The sequence below is a fragment of the Silurus meridionalis genome, chromosome 20 (genome assembly GCF_014805685.1).
Source record: "Silurus meridionalis isolate SWU-2019-XX chromosome 20, ASM1480568v1, whole genome shotgun sequence".
NCBI lineage: Eukaryota > Metazoa > Chordata > Actinopteri > Siluriformes > Siluridae > Silurus > Silurus meridionalis.
In genome coordinates this window covers 7370451-7395000 of record NC_060903.1, presented here as the reverse complement: position 1 = coordinate 7395000, position 24550 = coordinate 7370451, and the positions used below count along the sequence as shown (strand labels likewise).

The 24550-nt window shown below is 37.6% G+C and overlaps 1 protein-coding gene across 2 annotated transcripts; it reads left to right on the top strand.

The window, feature by feature from the left end:
• The first annotated feature begins 3765 nt into the window (after positions 1–3765).
• Positions 3766–18244, top strand: stap2a (signal transducing adaptor family member 2a). Of its 2 annotated transcripts, none has more exons than XM_046877258.1 (11): positions 3766–4128; positions 9236–9307; positions 9745–9864; positions 10726–10782; positions 12736–12887; positions 15573–15704; positions 15909–15978; positions 16118–16220; positions 16483–16575; positions 16665–16799; positions 17480–18244. In XM_046877258.1, the coding sequence occupies exons 1-11, from the start codon at positions 4027–4029 to the stop codon at positions 17533–17535; spliced, it is 1092 nt and encodes a 363-aa protein (XP_046733214.1). In that variant the 5' UTR covers positions 3766–4026; the 3' UTR covers positions 17536–18244. The 2 variants fall into 2 exon arrangements, with proteins under 2 accessions (XP_046733214.1, XP_046733213.1); XM_046877257.1 differs by having other exon boundaries at positions 3767–4128; positions 17477–18244.
• The last annotated feature ends 6306 nt before the right edge of the window (positions 18245–24550 follow it).

The following is a 24550-nucleotide window of genomic DNA, read 5'->3' as shown; positions in this document are numbered from 1 at the left end:
GCACTTCACCAAACCTTATAACCAGAATTTCAATGTCTTGTGCTGAGCTGCCATTACACCAATATTGATTAATGCTCGATCACCATTCATCCATTCATCTCCTGTAAAAAGCTTTATCCTGATCAGGTTTCTTAGTTCATGATTGGGAGCAATGATTCTACCCATTGTGCCACCCTTGAAAGATCATGCTTAAATTACATAAGTACATAATTAATTGGCAAATTCTGAATATCTCAGTGGCTTCTCCTACTGTCTGTGATCCAACAAGTATTCAGGGGGTTTGTTGTTCTTATCACTGTAATCCAACTAACCAAGTGGTAATATTATTTAGCATGTTTTCGACAATGAAATGAAATTCCTTGCTATGCCACTATGTGGATGTATCACACAATCATGTTGTGGTTTTTTTTTTTTTTTTTTTATTTTAATCAACCAGCTATCATGGGTTAAATGGAGCATGCTATTCAATATATTTCATTATTATGTACACTCAAAATTACCATATATTTTGTTTATGGATTACAGACGTGTTGTTAGTTTCTCCTCCTATATAATCATTTGTAAATAATAATTGCTTGAATTTACCTTTAAATTGTAGTTGGAATGCTGGAGCTGCAGGGTTTTCTTTTTATATGCTTATTATCAAAAAGATTGTTGTTTTCTCTATTTCTGAATCATCATTTTTGGGCCATTTTTAATTGATTACACTTCTTGGTTTGCCAAAACAATGTCTGTGCTTTAACCTGGAGACAAGCAAACTTTCAGAGGGGCATTGAGAAGACTGAAAGCAAAAGATCTTTACAATTTGTTTTGCTTGGAAAATGTTTTCAGTGCTTCCTGATAACACAGACAGGTCGAGAGGTATAAGAGGGGTGTGTTTTTCATAAATGTCACTGTCGGAGTCTAACATTTAGCTCAATTTGTGCCATTTTAATGCAAAGGGCTCTAGCTGTCTAGTTTATCCAGAACTATCTGGAAAGATACCTTAACTGAAGGGCTCACAGGAGTGAGATTTAAATCATTCACAGGTACTCGAGTAATTTTCATAATCTGTGGCACCACCAATGACCACAGTCAACCTACTTACATTACTACTTCATTTAAATAATAAAATAAATTAAATAAAAGGTAACAATTTGACATAACGTGTAGTGTAGTGTAGTAAAATTTTATTCACTAGACCTTTGTGGGCTGGACATGGCACTTCTCATAAATCAGAAATCTAATTCTGTGTCTGAAACTGCTCCTTATCTTCTATATAGAGCACTACATTGGCCATTTTTAGTGGTGTCTTAATTCTGAGTGAACAACTTCATTACCAATAGTCATTCAGTTGTTTCACAATGTATTGAGTTTGAGTGTACGGTTGATGTACACATCTTTTTCTTTTTTTCATGCTGCAACATGCCACAGGGCAAAAGAAAATCTTCTCTGGAAAAAACAAAAATGAGGACACTGATAAGAAACATCATAAACATTTTCTGTACATTAGGTATGTTCATATATCTGGTTATTCTTGTCGATTCTTGTTTTTGTACATAAATAAAATGATTTGTTTATTAATAGTTTTTTCTTTCTCATTAATCTACACTCAGCACCCCATAATGACCAAGTGACAATAGAATTCTTAGAAATATCAGTAATTTTGTTTTATTTAAAAAACAGAAATGTCGCATGAACATAAGTATTCAGAACCTTTGAATAACACTTGAAAATTAGAACAGGTGCCTCCCAATTTTCTTGATTGTTGCTGAGATATTTCTACCCCTTCACTAGATTCTACCTGTGAAAGAATGTATATTGATTGGACATGATTTGAAAAGGCACGCACCTCCATATAGAAGGCCTCACAGATGACAATGGATATCATAGTAAAAACTATCCATGAGGTTAAAGGAACTGCCTGCAAAACTCAGAGACAGAATTTTTGCAAGGCAAAGATTTGGTGAAGTCTACATGAAATTGCTGCAGCACTGAAGATTCCAAAGAGCGCAGTGGCCTCCATAATATTTTAATGAAAAAAGTGTGGCACAACCAGAGGGGCCTGGAACCATTATGACCAAAAGAGCCATTTTGGCCCCTCTCCCACCAAATAATTTGCATGGAGCCACAAAACATACACTATACTGCCAAATGTTTGCAGACACCCTGTCAAAAGTATGGTATGTGCTTTCAGAGGATAGCAATCCACATTTAGTCTCAATTTGCTCTTATAATTTCCTCCACTCTTCTGGGAAGATGTTCCACCAGATTTTGGAGTTTGGAGAAGAACCACATATTGCAGGAAAGGTCAGGTGTCCCGATACTTATGTTCATATAGTGTATCTGACCTTTAAATTAATATAACACAATTAGTTGTTTTATGCATATGTAAGGTAGTTGCCAAGTCACACTAGTGTGATCTCTATTGTATATGGATTTTAGCAATGTATACCTTTGTGTCCCTAGCAAGATGCTGGAATGTTGCGTGGCAGTGGAAATGTAGCATTGTAGATTGGATTCTCAGATATTTGAATGAATGATTCTTTCATATATTCTCTGTCTGTGAACAGTTTTCCATGCTTTATTATTTCCCGAGTTGCCACAAAACTAGGAAGTGTTGAGTTTGGATACTTTATCCAGTTTGATGTTAAAAATGCTCTGGTCAGTGTTTTTTGCAGCAGTTCTGAAATTGGTCTTTTCTGTTCATCTCCAGCTAAATATTTCTGTGTGCTTCATTTGGAAATGTCGTACAACGTTAATTCTTTGGTTGTTTGCCATTTTCTCACAACATACCACACACACTAGCATTATTGGCAGTGAAAGCGAATCAGTTTGTCCATGCAGAATCAAACTATTATTATTATTTGTAATTAAAAATTTAAATGTTTTTCTTTATTGAAATTTCTCAATAAAAACCTGTTTCACAGTGCATTTGACCACAGTCTGGGCTGAAGGTTCAACCTCCTACATGACAACAACCCTAAGCACACAACCAAGACAACACAAGAAATGATTAGGGGCAACTCTGTGAATGTCCTAGAGTGGCAAATCCTCTCACCCTGACCCAGCTTGAGAGGATTTGCCATGAAGAATATCAGACATTTCCCCAATCCAGGTGTGAAAAGACCTGTCTGTAATTACCACTAAAAGTGCTTTAACTAAGTACTGTGTAAAGGGTCTGTATACTTTATAAAGGGTACTGTGTAAAGGGTTTGATGTACATGTGATATTTCAGGTTTTTAAATTGAAGAAATGTACAGACGTAGAGTCATTAATGGGTTGTTAGTGTAGTTAAATGAGGAAAAAGAAGGAACGATTGTAGTATTAAGCTGCAACCCATCCATTAGGGTTGCACAAGCCAGTGCACTCTAAGTGTATCGGTGGAAATAAGGCTACTGTTGGCCAAAGGAGGAGAAAGAGAGGAGGAAGATGTCTACAGAGACAGCAAGGAAAGTTGGTCTGAAAGAGGCAGATGTAGAGGACGGAGTAGTATGGAGACGGATGATGCGCTGTGGCGACTCCTAATGGGAGCAGCTGAAAGAAGAAGAAAAATAAGTAGTATTAAGCTGCAACATAAAATATTATTATTATATTTATATAGTATTATATATAATATAAATTATTTTTTTTTTACAGCACTCCTGGCGCCACCTACTGGTGAAACGATGTAAATTACGTGCTCACTAATCAGATCGTTTTTTTTTTTCTATTAAATCAAAGGCATAAAATCACTAGGGATGAAAGGACCAGTGATGACATTAGCAGTGCCAAGACATTGAGCTGTCGTCACCCGGTTGACATGTGCTCGGCTCCACCCCTAGTAGGTGGAGCAAAATTAGCTCCGGATCCATTCCCAGTAGGTGAAGCTGGATCAGCTTTGACTCCACTCCTATTAGCTCCGTCTCCGCCCACTGGATCTGTGGTCCTGCAGGGTAGGGAGCTTGGGTTTTGACCCTCCTGGTTTGCGACCCTTTCGGCTTTCTAAGTGCTCCGCGCTTTGTCCCCGCGCTGTCGGTCCATTCACATCCCGAGCTGGCTACGGCCATGGCGGCGGCACCGGTGAAGCAGCGGACCGGCTCAAGCCGAGCTCAGCTTCCGCCCTGCTATTATGAGGGATATTTGGAGAAACGGGGACCTAAAGAGAAGGTATTTTATTATGTCGAGCAGTGAAGTTGCACCCACCGGCTTTATTTCTCACGTGTGTGTGTGTGTCTGTATGGATAGGCGAGGCAAAGGCTGGGTGACAGGCTGCATGATGGCTCTCATCGGATGTGAGAAGCCTCATTTTTGGTGCTAGGCATCCAAACCCACATATACAGGATGTTATTTTATGCAAATCCCGTTATTGTGTAACGCGTTGGTTGCTGGGTGATGGTTTGGATGTGCGTTTTTTTTTTAAACCCCTTACTGTGCGTGTGTGTTTGGTACTGAGCATTAAATATTGCGGTGCATGGACACACCTTACTGCGGCTCTCACACACACACACACTTCAGTGATAAACCCGATGTTAATTAAATGCCTCTAATTGATCAATTAATGTTGCACTTGCGCGTTAATAAGCTAATACACGCACGCGCACACACACGCGCACGCACGCGGTAAAGCGTTTTTTAAAAGACTCGTATCCAAACCAGCAACACACACACAATGAAAGATTCCAGCATATGCCTGTAAAGTACGATATGCAAATCATACTTTACATATAGACAGAAAGAGGCTTCGAATACATTCCCAAGTACAAAAATAAAAAAACATTACAAACATGTAAACAAAATATCACCAAACGTCAAATCATCTGAAAAAATTGTGCACGATCTTCCACAAAATACACATTTTTAGAAGAGAGATCCCATGTTGTAATAGATTTCATGGTGTCTAAGAGTTTTCATATAGTTGTTTACTTGTTTTTGTTTGTAACACAAACGTTGTCAGTAAAATTGTTACAATGCTTCAATAAAAATACTGAATTCTCAGGTTGCTATTATGTATAGGAAGCCCAAATGATACCAATTCAGCATGCAGTTTGCGCTTACTGAGTCTTCACAAAATGAAAGGCCAGATATCCGTCTGCAAAAGTTTTTACGTGTGTGATGGCAGAGCGAAAAAACAGCAGCAGCGTCTCCAGTTGTCTTGTACTAAATGAACAACTTGTATTGATGTCCATTTTAAATCTTATCACGGCTGAATAATATGATTGTGTTGTGATTCTGTCTCCAATGAGGGAGTCCCCCTCTCTACTTGTTATTAGTCCCCATCTCTCTCACACACACACACACACACACATCAAATTTGTGGCTGCATCGTTCCCGGTCTGCTACATGGTGTGTATAATGTGATTTATGACTGAGTGTTAATGTTTAAGGCATCAGCTGGCTCCTAAGTGAAATGTAATAGAGGAAATACGAAGACAAAGAAAGCTAGACAGATTGGAACGAAATATTCGGGGGGTTCAGGTGCAATGGGTGTGTGAAGGGGGTTGTCAAAGGGTGGGGGGGTAATGTATAGATGGGAGGGTGTGTGTGTGTATATATATATGTATGTGTGTGTGTGTGTGTGAGAGAGAGAGAGAGAGAGAGAGAGAGAGAGAGAGAGACAGCTGTGCTCTGTGTTGCCCTTGGGGGCTTTAATCTGCCCCAGAGCAGTGGATTTGGCAAAACAAGCCAGAGAAAATGAAACGAAAGATTGAATCTGTAATCTCTGCAGAGATTCCATTCTGATGTCCTACTTCTGGTTGGAGTTCTTATCATTTGGAAAACGCTCGCTGGTGCTCAGGACGGCCCTACACAGACAGCTTTAAAGAAGCATGAGATTACTGTAGAGGGTAGCACACAGAAACCAGGACAATGGGTTTTGGCCTGTTGTTGCCATGAACGATTTTACACTTGCGTCTCCAGTTGATAATTTCACACAAAGTCTATTTCATCGAAGTTATCTTGAAGTTTTTTTACTTATGTAATTTCAATTTAGACCATATAATACACAGATATAGAAGAGGGATATTTATTGGAGTCACCCAAACTAGTTCCTCTCATGGCTTCTTCCTCATGACGTTGAAGGAAGCTTTTCCCTTGGGACAGAGACCTATAGGGATAAGTTTTAAATACATTTAAAATGTAGGTCATGAAACTCTATATTGCTCTGAAGCTGCTTTGTGACAATGTCTATTGTTAAAGAGGTATAGTAATAAAATTTAATTGAGCAGAATAATGCAAGGTTGCTTCACTGTTTGTGTCATGAGTTTGGCTGATGATGATCAGAAATTTGAGCAGGGAATAAAGTATTTTTTTCCCCACTAGAATCTGGAGGTCTTTGTTTTAATTTTCAGAAACTGATATCTATGATCATGTTCTGTCTAAACTATCTGCATTTTTCATCAGGGTGTTTGTACCAACCAAAAAAAACCCCAATGTGGTTTTGATATGACTATAGAGAGTGGAATGGCTACTGTACATGACACAGAACGCATGTAAGCAATTTATGAAAAACTTAAACTTCAATTGGAGTTTAAATAAATGTAATTTTCTTACACATTTGCAATTTATTCTTTCTAAACAAATAATGTAAATATTGTAAATGTAAAAGCAATGACCTCAACATTATTGTATTGTGACCAGCACCTATATATATATATATATATATATATATATATATATATATATATATATATATATATATATATATATATATATATATATTTCATTTCTTTCCAAACTGATTTTGTTCATTGAGAAAAAAAGTTGGCAAAAAAACCTACAGTCGATCAAAATCCCAAAAGACGGAGCACACAGTAAAAAAAAAAAAAAAAAAAAAAAAAAAAAAAAAGAATAGATACTGATAGCCCTTTTTTCACGATGAAGGCTTTTAATTCAGCTGGATGAAGAAATAGCACTGTTTATCCTGGAAAGGTCTAAATTGTTGGAATGGCCTGTATCAAAGAGGAAGATGTGAATAGGCTGTTTAAACGTCTAAACACCTGCAAGGCTACAGGCCCAGACTCTGTCTCCCCCTCCACCCTGAAACACTGTGACAATCAGCTGTTCCCAGTGTTCACAGACATTTTTAATACCTGACTGGAAACCTGCCATGTGCCAGTCTGCTTCAAGACTTTAGCCATTGTCCCAGACCCCAAAAAGACAAGGATCACAGGACTTAATGATTACAGACCCATCGCTCTTACTTCTGTGGTCATGAAGTCTTTTGAGCGCCTCGTGTTGTCCTACCACAAGGGCATTACAAACCCTCTCCTGGATCCACTACAATTCACCTACAGACCCAACAGATCTGTATATGACGCTGTCAACATGGCCCTCGACTTCATCCTTCAACATCAAGACTCCCCAGGATCCTACGCCAGGATATTGTTTGTGGACTTTAGCTCTGCCTTTAACACGATCACCTCAGCTCTGCTAAGAGACAAGCTCTTCCAGCTGTTGGATCACAGATCAATTCCTCTGTATACCAATAACTGCTCATCTGGTCACTAGTCTGTCAAACTCCTGAAGTTTGCTGATGACCTCATCAGCCTCATCTCTGATGGGGACGAGTCGGCGTACAGGAGTGTGATGGACGGTCTGGTGTCGGCTGTAGATTTCAGGAAGGATCCACCCCCCCTCCCCCCTGTCATCCTCTGTGACTCCCCGGTGACACCTGTCGAGTCCTTCCAATTCCTGGTAATCATCATCACCCAGGAGCTCAAGTGGGAGCAGAAAATTAACTCCTTTGTCAAGAAGGCTCAGCAGAAGATGTATTTCCTTCCAGCAGCTGAAAAAGTTTCTCCTCCCTGCGAAGATGTTGGTGAACTTCTACACTGCCATCATCAAATCTATCCTTACATCCTCCCTTACGGTCTGGTTTGCTGCCGCTACAGCCAGGGGCAAGTCCAAACTGCAGCGCGTCATCCGCTCTGCTGAGAAGGTGATCAGCTGCAGTCTTCCGTCCCTCCAGGAGCTGTACATATCCAGAACCCAAAGTTGTGCAGCCAAGATCGAGCCGACCCCTCTCATCCTGGAAACAAACTCTTTTAGTCCATCCCTTCTGGCAAGAGGTTTCGGTCCACCAAAACCAGAACCTCACACCACAAGAATAGTTTCTTCCCCATTGCAGTTAGCATATTGAACAGTGCCCCACTTACCCCCAGATGAACTCCTTTAGGGACAGTCACTTTCACATTTGAATATTACAACTTTTTCTGATTCTGATTACATGACAAATCTGTTGAACATTTATGAGAAATATCATAAATCATGGCAATCCTTTGTTAATGCTTACCTAAGGTTCATAAATGATTTGTTCATTTTGAACAAATGTTTTACACACTGTGTGGACAAAAGTATTGCGACACCTGACTTTTCCAGCCATATACGGTTCTTCCCAAATTTTACCACAAAGTTGAAAGCACACAATTGTATAGGATGTTTTTGGATGTGGTAGCATCAAATTTTCCCTTCCCTTCAACTAGCAGACCCAAGCCTGTTCCAGCATGACAATGCTCCTTTTACAAACCCAGCTCCATTAAGATGTAGCTTACATGGGTTGGAGATAAAAAGAAAAAAAAGTGGAGTGGCCTGCTATAGAGCCCTGATCTCAACTCTATTGAACATCTTGTGGATGAATTGGAACATTGACAGCACCCCAGGCCTCCTCACCTCACTAAATGTGGAATGGGATGTTCAAAAAGCACATTGAATCTTATGATCAGGTGTCTAAATGTGTGTTCATTTTATGTCACCTGTGTTAGAGCAGTTTCCATGTTAAAAAAGTAGGATGTTTGCATATGCACCGTCAACAAAAGCTGAAAAATATCTTTGTTAAGTGGTGAATGAATTACTTATGTTTTTCAACATTTGTCCATTGTTGCATTATTTTGTTTCTTTCTTTGGAAACTGCTGAAACATTTGTTGGTGTGTTTGAGGATGTTGGCTACTGAAACTCTTCTAAACATTTTCAAATAAAATTAAAAGAATGAAATGACTTGAACATTTGTCTATTTTGCTGAAAAAAAGGAAAAGATTCAAGTTAGTTAAATGATCAAATTTTCCCATCACTAGTGCTTGTTGAAAGGAGGGGTGACTGCAAGAAGTCAAACTTGACACGATTTTTAGAGACCTGATTGTACCCAATTTTGACCACTTGCCAAACATACCTTAAAAATAAAATACAATAATGAGCCCCATCTCTTGCAAGAATAATATATAAGTGTAAAGAACAAAATAATACTTATGCATAACCACAGTTCTTTCACATATTTCACAGGTGTCCCGGCGACTATGGACATGCCTGTGTGGGAACACCTTATACTTCTTCAACAATGCGAAGGACACACATGTAAGCAAAACTGAACAATTATTATTTTATTTTTTTTATGAAAATGAGCAATGAGAATCATGACGGTGAAAAACTTTTTGAGGTGTTCAAATGTTAAATAAATAAAAAACAAATTTCTATAATAAAAAGACGGATGTGTTTTAAACACCTTCAATATCAAAATAATTTGCTGATTAGTTTATAAATAAATCAGAAAGGCACTATTTCACTGTGAAAGCTGGAGGGAGGAGTGTGCAGACCTTTGCACACCAGTATAGACAATAGTCTCACTAAGTTGCTTGATATTAGATTAAAATGGATTTATGAATAAGCTTTGGGAATTGTTTGAAGCATTCTGATGTTCATTTGTGTGTGTGTGTGTGTGTGTGTGTGTGTGTGTGTGTGTGTGTGTGTGTGTGTGTGTGTGTGTGTCTGTCTATCTGTCTGTCTCGATGCAGTATGTAGAGAAACTGGACCTGAGTGGGTTTGTGTCTCTGATCGATGATTGCAGTCGGGACAGGAATCTGGAGGCAGCCAGAATGAATTTACGCATGAAGGATGGAGAGACCAAACTAACTGTGAGTGCACAGCAAGTCAAATGCTCAAAGAATCTATATTTGAATATTTATATGTTCATTACATACACTATATATATTTTTACAGACTGGCCTTTAAGGGGGGGGGCACACCTGGACACAAGATTCTGTGCTTTTTGAACAATCTATTCCACTCCACATTTAGTCCCCATTTACTGTTATAATAACCTCCACTCTCCTGGGATGATGTTTCACTAGATTTTGGAGCGTGCTTGTGGAGATTTGTGCTTATTCAGCTACAAGGGCATTAGTAAAGTCACGTAATGATGCAGAGTGAGAAGGCCTGGGGTGTCTGCGTTTCAGTTAATTCCATAGCTATTCAATAGGGTTGAGGTCAGAGCTCTATTGCAGGTCACTCCAACCCATTTAAAGCATATCTTCATGGAGCTCACTTTGTGCACAGGGGCTTTGTCATGCTAGAACCGGTTTGTGTCTCCTAGTTCAAGTGAATGGAAAATTGAGTGCTACCACATCCAAGGACACCCTTTTTAAATGTGTGTGCCTTCAACTTTGTGTGTAACAGTTTGGGGAAGAACTACTAATGGCTGGAAAAATTCAGGTGTCCCAGCCAAGTGTCCTTTTTTCTATACAAATATAAATATATATTGAGTATATATAGATATATAGTATATCTTAAGGAGATTATCCTGTTTGCTTGCTTTTACACCTTTCATGCCACTTTTGCAAATGAAAATGTATATGAAGTTTATTCACGTCTGTATTCCAACTTACAGTCATATGACTGCCTTGAGCTGAAAGATGAATGTCGAATAATTTGTGGAAGTCACAGATTTACATAGATTTGTGTCCTATTACTATATCCTGTTTCTTTTCTTTTTCCAGGCTCCTAACTTGGAGGCACGAGAGTTGTGGAAAGGCTTCCTCTACTCTGTGGTGGATGTGAGTGCAGTGTTTGAGTGTTTGAGTGTTTGAGTGTTTGAGTGAGTGAGTGAGTGAGTGTGAGTGAGTGTGAGTGAGTGAGTGTGTGAGTGTGTGAGTGTGTGAGTGAGTGAGTGAGTGAGTGAGTGAGTGAGTGAGTGAGTGAGTGTGTGAGTGAGTGTGTGAGAGAGAGAGAGAACAAATTATATTATATTCCAAAAGTTTTTTTTATCTTGAGCATATTGTTGATGTTATAGAACACCAGTATTGTGAAAAATATCTATTTTGTTATATAAGAGAATGAATCATAGCACAGTGAAAAAAAGAGATTTATAGATTTATTTATAGACTTGAAGAGATTTTTCAGCACTAATGATAAGATCATATTTGTTCGTGTCAGTGTTCAGAATATTAATGCTTTTAAATGCTCTTTGCACTTTCTAAATATTATATAGCACAGACTGTAGCCTTTGCAGATTTTTATGTGTGATAAATTTTTTAATGCATAGGAAATTTTTTAATTAATTGCATAAAATTATTACAATATATTTCTTAAAGATTTGCACTTTTTAATTTAAATGCTTAACTACATTCAAAAGCAAGTGCATTTGTGCTTTTCCTCAAGTTCAACTGTAAACGGAGAACCTTTACTGAAGTAAAACTTAAGCAGAGGATTTATACTTTGAAGTATACAGTATATGAAGTATGGTTTCACATTAAAAAAATAACGGTATTATCTAATAACCAGGAATTTATCTTGTAACGTGTAGTACAATATAAATATAAAAAAGTTTTCCTGGTTGTTTTTTTGCAGGCTTGCATTCTTGCTTGCCGTGAAACCATTGCTACTCTCAGTTGCATTCCAGTCAGCTGATTGACTTAGCCAGTGCAAGAACAATCCTGTTTTTGTCCTGGGGAAATTCCACGGTCATTACACAGCCTTACGACACTTTGAGGCGTTTTGGTTAGATCATGGCAGTTTCATCAGATAACACTTGTTATTCAAGCTGCCTTTTGGGGATTGTTTGTAAACAGGGCGCTAAAACCATTGTATAATTCAGTGTATGCCACCATAAATCCTTTTTTCATTTATCTCTGATTTTACATAACATGCAAATTCCACATTTGTAATTGGTTATCAGTACTGTTGAGAATTAACATTATTAAAATAATTAATTAAATTCACCTGATTAAGCAGATGGATGGTAGATTTTTAGTGTGTTACAATCTGTATTGAAATGATCCACCTTTTGCACCATGCATCTTTAAATTAACACAAGAACAAGCTACTCTATACAATAACATACTCTGTAATTGAGCCCAGATGTTTATTATAAAATACTTAATAATAAAATCTCATTTTAGAATTATAGAATTCTATAAATATGAAGTATTCCAGGATTAAGCTGGTTGTAGCTTTCATAATATATGGTTTAGTAAAATTTGCTGCATTTCTTTGCCCTTCTAATGATGTCTAACTAATTGAATTTACATTTCACACTTTTCTGCATGAGCTCACAAATGCAAGTTTTATTGTGACTGATAGGTGGGAGAGGGGGTTTCCCTCCCAGGTTCCACGAGGATTTGTCAAATTTTTACACTCTTGATATTAGTTCACAGATGTTCGCCCAAAATCCTTACGATTGCCCATTTTTCCTGCTTCCAACACATCAACTTTGAGGACAAAACGGTTACTTGCAGGTTATTCGTATATGTTATGCCTGGTGGGTGTGTATACACATTAAGACTAAATACCACAAATGCTATTAAAATAAAGACACAAAAAAAGTTTTGTTCACAAGTATTCATATTAATACGTTTGAATTAAAAGCTTCTATTCTGCATTTTGAATTTACTGCTTTTCAGCTGAAGTACACAAACTCAACATCATCAGAGTAATGAGGAAGGAATCAATTAATTGAATAAATGGTGTATTAACAGATCAGTAAGTGATTATCCTCATCTGGTCCTCAGCTGGCAGTGCCCACGACTTTAACCCTGCTGCCTGGCCAACTTCACATGCTGAAGGAGGTGGTGGAGAAAGAGAGACAGAGACGAAGAGCTCGATCACTCTCCAGAGCTCCCTCCTCTCCCCTCTCTCTCCCTCTGGTGGGAGAGATCCCAGCGTAAGTGTTTCCTCTTTCCAGAGATGCTGTCATTTCTATATTCATGATTCAAAAAAAGAATAAAAAAGTTTTAATAGATATAATAATAATAATAATAATAATAATAATAATAATAAATATAGCTGCAAGCAGCAATTTGCAAAAGTAAGTTTTTAACATAATTAAGAATAATTATTGAAGGATTTGATTGACAGCAGTGGTCCTTGAGGCAAAATTGCTTAGCAATCAAATGATATGAAAATTAATTGTATGTTTTGAAAAGTTGTGCGATGTACAATAATTTATTCACTTGAAAAACACTATCACCCCCTAGTGGCAGATGTCGTTAAAAATTCTTACAGACTTTCAGGGTCCATTGGTGGAACATGGCTACCGAGTTTCGTTTTGATCGGCGTCCATTAACATTGTCTAACAGGTGCCCAAATGTAATCAGTGGATGGTGGCCCTGTTTTTTGAGATATGCAAATGTCCTCATAAACCTCTATGGCAGATTGGACAGAGACACTACATGCCAAGTTTCAGGTCAATCAATTCTTTGTTGGCAAAGCTTTGCTATTTTTTTCTTGACCAAAGATTGAGTACATTTAGGACAGTAGCACTATGGCCAACTGGGTTGATACTTTTCAACCTTTCCCTAAATTTAGCTCTACCATCTGGCCAAGTTTTAACTCTCAGGCCTGCACGATCAGTTTTAGGGCGAAATAATAATAATAATAATAATAATAATAATAATAATAATAAAAATCTCTACAATAACAATAGGGTTTCAGCATTTTATGCTTGAACCCTAACAATAGTAATACTAATAGTAAATTGTTATTCTATTTGATGTTTTAGTTGTAAGTACAATTAATCTAGTTATAATTTTTTTTTACAATTTAATTACACTCTGGGTCAAAAGTTTTTTTTCTTTCATAAGGTCAAGAGGAACAAGAAAGTCGATACAGCGGAAGCATATTTTTGTTTATTTTGAAATAGACTTCCGTTTTTGTTTGGTTTTTATTTATTTTATTTTTTTAAAATACAATAAAAAGTCCATTATACATTTTTCAGTGAAATGAATGCATCAGCTTTATTTATTTAGGTATTTAAATCTGGATGTGTTAAACATTGTATCAGACATCAGGGGAAAAATTTATCAGACAACCCAGATTTATAGGCTTAGTATTTGCGGGATGTGGTGAGGGAAGACATGCAGGTAGTTGGGTTGAAAGAGGCAGATGTAGAGGACAGAGGGGTATAGAGATGGATGGTCTGCTGTGGCGACCCCTAATGGGAGAAGCTGAAAGAAGAAGCAGATGATTTGATTGCATATTTTTGGCTTACAGTAAAAGCATCAAGCCTGAGATCTGAGCCTGACATCACGGAGTTGTTGGATTCTTCTCTCGTTAAACTTTTGCAGCCTCATACCACTGCTTCTTTCAGTTGTTTTTTGATTTGGGGGGAGTTTCTCCCTTCAGTCTTCTCATCAGGAGGTGAAATTAATGCTCAATTGGGTTAAGGTCTTGTGATAAGGTCAGGCCTGTCTTAACCCTTTCATTTTTCCTCCCTGATGAATCCTTTGTTGGGTTCGCAGTGTGATTTAGATCGTTATAATTGTTTGGATTCAAATACTTTTTTTTTTTTTTTTTTTTTTAATTGGCAAGCAAATGTTCCTGTAATCATCTGAATTATTTCTGCTGCTACAATCATGAGTTAATAAATGCAGGTAGTTGGGGGTGAAAGAGGCAAATGTAGAGTACAGGGGTGTATGGAGACGGATGATCCGCAGTGGTGGCCCCTAAAGGGAGAAGCCGGAAGAAGAAGATGATCATGAGCAACATCATTAATAAAGATCTGTTAACCCATTTCGGAATCAGCCACTCATAGCCCAAGCCATGACACTACCTTCACTAGGTTTCACAGATAAGCTTGTTTGTTTTGGATCATGAACAGATCCTTTCTTTCTCCACAAGTGTGCCTGTCTGTCACTTTGGTAGAAGTTACTCTTTTTTCAAGGACTTCTTTCTAATACATTTCTTTGTGAATCCCAATTTGGCCCTTTTGATTTTTACTTCAGCTAAGTGATTTTGCATTTTGTAGCTGCTCTATATTTCTGCTCTCAAAGTCTTTGCAGATTGTGATTCCTTCAACCCTTTGGCGGTTGTTAGTTGTGTCACTGATTGCTGTTTTATGGTTTGTCTTCACAGCACTCACAATGTTTGTGAGCTGTTTTTGTCATGTTGACTAAACCATTCAATGTTTGTTTCTCAGTGCACCAGTGATTTATTTATTTATTTAGCTATACCCAGATTTTTTTCATCACTTTCATCATTACAAGTGGTTTCAGAGTTTTTTAACTTCTTGGTGTTGTTTAACCTCTTTCCTTTAGAAAATAGAAGCTGAAATTTGAAACTCATTTTTTCCAGTATACAGAAACAACAAATGAATTTCTCTTGTGGTTCCAACCATTTTGGAGTGTTGGAATGTTATCGCTATTTGTTTAATGTTAATGAAACTGGTCTCAGCGGTCAGTGCTTTGTAACGGTCAGGAACAACAACATGCCTTTTGTTTTACTGAACCAAAAAAGAGGAATTAAATATTTTTGAATGTTTTCTACAGAAAACATCAACCATTTGTAAATATTTTTTATAACCAAATGCCTTTCATATCTTATTACTGTCTGTGTGTTCTCTCTTGATCAGCTGTTTCAGGCCTGTCTCTCGTACAGAAGCTGAGGTTCTATTAGAACGTCACCCAGACTGTGGGAACATGCTGCTAAGACCGGGCAGAGACGGAACCTCACTCGCGGTGACCACACGACAAGATCTTAACGGGTATGATACAGGCTGTAAAAGAGCTCTATCCTTATCTGCCTCTTTCTAAATAAATTAGACATACTTTTAAATTTTTCACTTCCAGATTCTTCCAAATAGCATGTCATTTGCCACTTCAGGATCTTACTCTACCTGATTATTTATTATCTCAGGTCTACTCGTAATGCTGCTTTATAAATTATTAATTTTTTTTATGTTCGACAGCTCAGTGTTTAGACACTATCGAGTTACCCAAAAGCCTCAGGGAGGTTACATCATTGACGTGGAAAACCCGGTATGTATCTGTAGAGTTTTATAAACAGATCGAACCGATAATAAAGTAAAATCATTGTTGAGACTTGAAGAAATGCTGATGTGTCACTGTGTGTGTGTGTGTGTGTGTGTGTGTGTGTGTATGGATGCATCTGTGGCAGATCCCATGTCCCACCCTTTATGATGTCATTAACGCACTAGTGGAAAAAACAGCCGGGACGCTTCAGCCTTTTCTACTGGAGGAGCCTTATGAAGAGAATATCAGTATATTTCTCTCTCTCTCTCTATCTCTCTCACTCACACACACACACACACACACACACACACACACTTACAATGAATCTTATCAAGAGAATATCAGCATGCCAAGTAGCAAACATGAGCAAACATTAACTTGCAAGAGCAGAATCCTTATGAGACTTCTATTAACACAGCACACATTCTTATTTTTTGACTAAGTCTTTCTGCCTTTCATTGATTTGTTTCTACATTTGGCTAACTGAAAATCTCTAATTTCTTTATCCAGCATATATTTCCTCCAACGACGAGAATGGAGAGCGAATGCTACACTGCGCACCCACTGTTACTTTCCCCAGAGGACCCTCACTTCCCCCAAAAGGTACAAGACCCTATTGGTTTGTTAGTCTCGGAGAATCAGTGTTTAAGGTGAATTGATACAATTTTCCCTGATGTGTGTGTTTGGACCAGGAACAGAGAGATGGACATTGAGATCTCACTCGAAATCTCCCAGTCCATCTCACAGGTCACTTAGCCCTCCAGGGTCACCATCCAGCCCTATGAGACGCCTGGTGCTCTCACCCTCGCCCTCACCACTAACACAGAGTGAGTGTGTGCACAAAGATAGAACACACAGAACAATACACATTCACACATACAGTCCTTTAACCCAATAAGGTTCAAATAAAAGACATGCTGTTACTGGTAAATTATAATCAACAATGATCTTTTTAGTCTTAATTAGACGTTAGGCCCCAGCAGGTAAGATGTAGAGATGAGAGTTCCGCTTTTCCAGTGAAACCAGAAACCCTGTGCTTTTGTGTTGAGCACAACTATGGCAAGGTGATTACCCAGTCCAAGGTGCTAACAGTTTGTAAACTTGTTCACATGACATTTAAGAGCATCACTTACTATAGAAATTAAACACATTAAACTGCATAATGGCAGAATAGAAACAGTGTGATTAAAACAAACAATACAATCCAGTTTGTAAACATTTTTTGGCCCCTTCATAGGAAAAAACTTCGGCACCGCTGACATACAGTGAATGAAGACATTTGGGATTCAGCTTTATTGTGTTGGAGTGGTTACATGGTCAAATTAAATATACCTAAAGATAAAATGGCAATGGTGGATTTTTATATTTTCAATATTACTGATACAATATTAAAATATTTGTTTTCCCCCTGTTACTATCTGCAGGGTAGCATTACAGGCTTATGATTTTCCCACATGTACCTTTTATTTTTAAGTAACTGGAAATTTAATGCATATTATTCCAGCAGCTTTCACAGAGGAGCTAAAACAAAAACTGGAGAAGAGGCGCACCAGCCAGGACTGACTTCTTGCTTCTTATCAGCCAATCAGCAGCATGGCCTCATCTCCTGGCTGTCTGATTCTGCCAGTGCCTTTGTGATGAACAGTCACTTCTCTTATTTTCATTGTGCGTCGTTAACGAAGCTGAAGGAAAAAAAAGAAAAAGCTCCAGGAGAATCTTCTGTCATTGGACTGGACCCTACAAGAAGGACACAAGGGACAGATAAATCAGAGCATAAAGAATCAGTGTTTCTTCTAACATGACTAATGATGCTTCATAGCAGATAGGTGAATTATGTGGAGAGACAATGTTTCCTCTGATTTTTCACATCAGTACTAAACTGCTCTGATGTTCTTCTAATGTAACTGCCATGAACATTCCAGAATTTCATACGTGTTCTAAAGACAGCCGTTAAAAATGTAAAATGTCATTTAATGCATTTTGTCAACAGCTGCAGCAGGAAAAGATCATCTCCAAGAATATACTCGTGTTAGGACAGAAGTTTCAGCTGTGTAAGTTACTACTCTGAACAGTGTGTACGATGTTTCTGTAGTGAGGTGAAATGTTTTTGGTGCTTCACATTGAATACTAGACTGGTTCTTCATTATTGCTTCGTGTAATGAACGTGCATGGTGCTATTGTTTGTATATAGAGTTTGTGTGTGTATCACTGTTCATTTTTTTTTTTTCTTTTCATATTTATTGGAATAAAAGGGACAGATTTTCAATAATGATTCACTGTTATGTCTAATGCTTTCTGGTTCCCATGTTACTCATGAAAAACAAGTTCATTATAAACCACTTATTCGTTAAGCTTTTTTATGTATGATTCAGTAAAATGTTCATGAAACAAGTTAGTCTGTTATTACTTATATACACTATAAAAAGCCCACGTCATGAAGATTAAACTCTTCTGTCCTGAAAACGTTTTTGTGGCAAAAGTTTTTTTTTTTTCATTTTACTGAAAAGTTGTGATACTGGAGACTCTTGACTTTCAAAAATTAGTGTGTTTGAAAGAGACTGTCTTCTAACAGAAAGCTTCACCATGCCTACAATTCTTCATGCGGAAAATTTGCCTTATAAACTCCTAAACTATTACTATTATAAAGTGTTATTACAGAAACAAATAACATCATTCAGGGTTGAGTGCAAAAGTTTGTACTTCTTCTTCCTGAAGTTTGTGTGAATGCTATTGGTACATCATGCAGTGCAACACCAAACTAGCAACAGAAGAAAAAAATGCATTAGAAATGGCGCAATGCATTATGACCAAAACTACTATCAGAGCCCCAGTTAGATGACAGACAGCAAATCAATGCCATGTGACTAATCAGGCTGGGGAATTTAGCAGCACTGATGATAAAACATTTAAGCATTTTTGAAGCAATTTCTTGTATGTATTTTATTTAATCGCAAATGTTTGCATACCACATTATATTTTTATTGTATTTTTGTTACGAACGCTACTTTTGTTATCACAAGTGCCAAAGTTTGTCTCCGATTCTAATTGTAAAAAATATTCTCTAAAATCACATAGGTCTATTTTTTTTTTTTTTCTGTCCACATTGTGTATCCTTTAATCAACTTTTAAAAATTTAAATAACATTTGATGTTACAGCTTAAATCCAAAATGGATTAATTTATTATTTTCCATAAAAATCTACAAACTAACCCCCCTAATGACAATTGAAAGAAGTTTTGTTTGAAATCTTTGCAAAAAAAAAAAGTATTCAAAGCCTTTGCTCAATAATTTGTTAAAGGACCTTTGGCACCAATTACAAGTCTACAAGTATTGTTGATACTTGTAGACTTGTTGATCGTTACTAGATACTAGATGCTACAAGCCTGGCACACTGATTTTTGGCCAGTTTCTTCCATTCTTCTTTGCAGAACCTCTCAAGCGCCATCATTGGATGGGGGTCGGTGCAAAGCCATTTTTCAGGCTCTGGCTGGGACACTTAAGGACATTCTGGAGCACTGTATAAATGAGGTTGCTCTGGATAAGGCCATCTGCCAAAAGCCATACACTGACCAGGCATTACACTATGACTTTATAAGAGAGGAAAGGACATAATTCATAATCTTACATTCCAGTGCTCGTGTTAGTTCTTACTTTCCAGTGTTTTGTATTGTTTAAAGACTATAATCACACTTTTGATGTCACCCAAATGAGGATGGGTTTCCCTTTTGAGTCTGGTTCCTCTCAAGGTTTCTTCCTCATAACATCTAAGAGAGTTTTTCCTTGCTACAGACGCCATGGCTGCTCATGTGGGATAAACACACATCGTTCACGTCAACTGTTGAATTCTGTAAAGCTGCTTTGAGACAATGTCTGTTGTGAAAAGCGCTATAGAAATAAACTTGACTTGAATAATAACATTATGACTGGCGAAGTGAATAACACTGATTATCTCTTCATCATGGCACCTGTTACTGGTTTGGATATTAGACAGCAACATTTTGTCCTCATAGTCGATGTGTAAGAAGCAGGTAAAATGGCAAGCGGAAGGATTTGAACGAGTTTGACAAGGGCCAAATTGTGATGGCTAGACGACTGGGTCAAAGCATTTCCAAAACTGCAGCTCTTGTGGGCTTTTCCTGGTCTGCAGTAGTCAGTATCTATAAAAAGTGGTGTAAGAAAGGAACAGTGGTGAACCCGTGTGGACTGATCCAACAGATGAGCTCCTGTAGCTCAAAATGCTAAAGAAGTCATGCTGTTAATGCTTGACAGGTCAGAACTGTTTTGTCAGCAAAAGGTGAACCAACACAATATGAGGCAGGTGGTCATAATGTTATGCCTAATAAGTGGACATAAAGTTATGCCTAGTCTGCAAATATGCCATAGATGCCATAAATGTAAATATTCACTCATATGATCTCTTTATTTTTGGTCTAATCTTTAGCCATTTTTCTTTATAATGAGTTTTTTTTTTCTTTTCTTAAACATTCTTTTGGTAGATTTATGTGTTTCGCTGCATTGTGCACCAATTAATTTCACACAGGAACATTTTTAAAGGGCAGGTACTTAACTCTATATATTGTATGCATTTCTTAAAGGGGGAAAAAAAAACATCAATTGACAACCTCTATATTCTGTAGGTGAAATTTCAGCAGGTAAAATTGTGTCAAGATCACCTGTTGTGCAAAATGGCCACTAGGTGGGGCCAGTGGTTTTCAATAATAAAGATCATGCAAGCATTCCCTTCTTCAGATTTGCTTAATTCAGTTGTAAATACTCCCTGGATCCCTTAAAAAAAGCTGCATTTCCTTTGTATAGACAAACGCTCTTTAATTATTGTGTCAATTCTGATTTCATCTAGAGATTATTGTGATGTATGTTAGAGTTTTAGTGAACAATTCTATTGTTGAGAGAAAGTTGAAAGTAAACAAGTTTGCACGAGTGCCTAAAACAGTGAGCGTGTGAAAGTATGCAAGCCAGGCTGGGCTGTAATAAGTTTGTGTTGGACTCTGATAATATTTGTTATGATATCAGACAAGATCTTTGGTTTTGGTTTGGGTTTTTTCACCACCATGCACTAAGCTTGCAGTAAGCTTAAGGTTCTGCAGTAATAACATGTTGACACAAATGATGTTGTCAGAGTTTTTCACCATTAGGGGAAAGCACTGTTTTTACATTTTTGTGTGACAACAGGCAGGGAAAACGTGCCTCCTAGAGCAGTTAAAGTCACCTGTTCATGTCAGTTTCACCCTTTCTATAACAATGTGAAAACAAGAAGTTACTGAATTTCTTAGGACTTTTGATTAAAACACAAACTAGCTGTAGCTTTTTCACACTTCACTACAGGACTCCAGCAGTTTGACTTCCAAAGTGACAATGCAGCCCACTCCATGAGGAAAGACAACAGCTTATCTACATTGTAGCACTGGGACCAACCTTTATACACTCAAACATTCAGTTGTTTTGCATAGGGGGCATGAGGAACATGTGGACATGAGGACATCTTTTATCAGTTCTTTGCTTGAGTTTTCCTGCCAGGAAATTACATGATTTTAAAACATTATATGCCTGTCTGTGTGTTAGGCACATTTTTTTGGTACTTGAGCCTGAAATATGCCAGGATGCATAAACATATTCTGATATTGATTCAAGACTACCTCTTGAAGCTCATCAAGAGAATGCCAAGAGTGTGCAAAGCAGTAATCAAAGCAAAATGTGGCTACTTTGAAGAACCTAGAATATGACATTTTTCAGTTGTTTCACACTTTTTTGTTATGTATTTAATTCCATATTTAATTCCACATGTGTTAATTCATAGTTTTGATGCCTTCAGTGTGAATCTACAATTTTCATAAAGAAGGTGTGTCCAAACTTTTGGTCTGTACTGTAGAAGGAAAGTCAGGTGACTTAAAACATTTTTGCAATATAGTATATATTCGGATTTTGACCAGTCATTGTTTAAAAAACAACTAACAAAACTTAATAGCTAGCGATCATGGAAATCTTTCTGCCTCCACTTAAACCCCGCCCACAAATAAATGTCACAATAGCCACTAACTTTATTATACTGCGTCATTACTATACAGTTCTCAGTATAGCTGCTTAAAGTGAAGGTACGCACGTTTTTTGCACGGAGCAACATTTCTTTCAAAAATATAAAACTACTTTATGCAGCTGTAATGAAGAGAAAACACATGAAAGGAGGCGCGTGGTTGTGTTTACTAACAGGAGCTGACATCGTGCATGATTTAATTTAGTTGCTGATTTACACAACATTGTTTAACCCGGTGTCTGTTCATTACGGTGTACTAATTTGCTTTATTTTGCATTTTATTTTGGGAATTCGTAGTAAATGTAAAACGTAAATATACGCAGTCTGCGCTGTTGAGCTGGGAGAAGGTGCCAACATCATGCCTGAGTAGCAGATTCAGCCACATATAGGATTTATTTTTTGTTGTTGTTGCTGATTTATACTGAATATATACTAAGCATTTGATGGTGTGCAAAAGTAAGTTGATGCAGACACAGACTCTAGTAAAAAAAAAAAAAAAAAAAAAGTAGGCCGTTATATTTATGTGAAATCTGGGAGCATTACCTGGCACTTGCTTGCTAGGTCCCTGTAGTGGATATCATTTAATTCTCGCCTCTGTAGTGCTACTGGCTTTGGTAAAAAATAAATAAATAAATAAATAAATAAATGATAATAATAAATGAATGATAATAATGATATACGATTCGTCGGATCTCGTGCTTTCAACTTGTAACTCTGTGTGTGTGTGTGTGTGTGTGTGTGCGTGCGCACGCGCGCATCCATGTTGCCTAGTAACGAGTTGGCTCTCATTATTTACCCGGAAACTAAAAAATTCTGATTTCTGATTGGCTGCTAGGTGGCATTTAACTCTGTAGAGCTCAAGACAGAGATAAACTTGGTTGAGCATTTCCCTCTGTATGTCTGCACCTTATTCATTCAGTTCTCCCTCGGTTCTCAGTGAGAAATACAAGGTGTGGTGTGTCAGCGTGTGAACGGGTTGAAATGTGTCTCACGGTGAATGTTTGAGACTTGAGAACACTGACACAACATATACAAATATTCTGTCTTTTACAGAGAGACTGCTCTGTTTTCTCGTGAATGCATTTGCGTGACTGTTGAATTTAAATGAAGTGAAAACAACTTCACATGAAGAAGGAAGTGACCCTGCATTTTGCAGATGCTACAAACAGTTTGCATGAACATTGCTTTAATGTCTTTGTAGAATGCATTGGTTGAATTGAAAAGCAAGATGTGAAGTTGTAAAGCTTGTTTACATGCATTAAGCTCTATTTGTAGATGCTTATCATGCTATAGCACCATTTATTTCAATCAAGCAGTTATGGCTTGGTGTGATCTGGCCAGTTGCAAAGCAGAAGTACTATTTATTTCTTTGATTTTCAGATAACAGCATGACTTTGTTTTTATTATTTTAATACCAATGCTATTTAGCCTTGTACACAATTTTATTGTTGAAACATGGCATGCCATCTCTTAATAGTTACATTTCAGGTTGTTGAATCCTGTGAAACAAGTTCTACTGATATTATAGCAATAATTCCTGTACTTTCCCGAAGATAATAAGAATTAATAAAAAAAAAAAACACCCTGAAGACTTTCTCATGAGGAAAATAATTAAAGCAACAATTTAATTTCTGGCTATTACAAAGTACTAACACAATTAGTAGTATTAGTAGCAGGACTACTTGTAGTAATAGTAGTAGAAGTACTAGCAGCAGCTGCATCCAGTAGTAGCAGTTGCAGATGCCCCATCATTAGTAGTAGTTGTAGTAACAGATGCAACAAAAATAGCACAGCACAGTGAAATTCTTTCTTCCCAAATCCCAGCTTGTTAGGAAACTGGGGTCAGATATAGTGATATAGTGCCCCTGAAGCAGAGAGTGTTAAGGGTCTTATTTAATGGCCCAGCAGTGGCATCTTGGCAATGTTGGGGCTTAAAAACCCAGACTTTCTAATCAGTATCCCAGATCCTCAACCATCAAGCTCCACTTAGACGTCGAATATGTGATTCTTAGCGTGTTAATAGGAAGGATGTGAGTTGTATGTGTATTTTTAGGGTTGTGGTTTGTAAAAAATAACCTTGAACAAGCTTGCAAGCTGATTCTCTCAGGTCCTGATATATACTCGACAGCTAGTGAACATTTTGTTTTCAAAGATTGTGTTAGAAGCAGGAAAATTTGCAAGTGTCAGGATTTGGACGAGTTTGACAGGGGCCAAATTGTGGTTAGATGATGGCTAGATGATTGGGTCAGAGCATCTCCAAAAGTGCAGCTCTTGTGGGGTGTTCCCATTCTGAAGTGGTCAGTATCTATCAAATGTTGTCAAAGGAAGGAACAGTGGTGTGTCGGTGACAGAGTGATGGGTGGCCAAGGCTCACTGATGCATGTGGGGAGCGAAGGCTGGCCTGTGTGGTTCGAGCCAACAAATGAGCTACTGTAGTTAAGGAAGTTAATGCTTAATTTGAAAAAAATAGTTGTTAGAATTTGTGCTTAATGCTAGGAAAAGGAGTATTGTTTGACATTTTACTATAAA

Excerpts from the sequence above, each read along its gene's own strand:
- stap2a (XM_046877257.1), top strand. The coding sequence starts at position 4,027 with ATGGCGGCGGCACCGGTGAAGCAGCGGACCGGCTCAAGCCGAGCTCAG. Across the intron at positions 12,888-15,572 it reads CTGGTGGGAGAGATCCCAGC|CTGTTTCAGGCCTGTCTCTC; the intron begins GTAAGTGTTTCC and ends TCTCTTGATCAG. Across the intron at positions 15,705-15,908 it reads ACACGACAAGATCTTAACGG|CTCAGTGTTTAGACACTATC; the intron begins GTATGATACAGG and ends TATGTTCGACAG.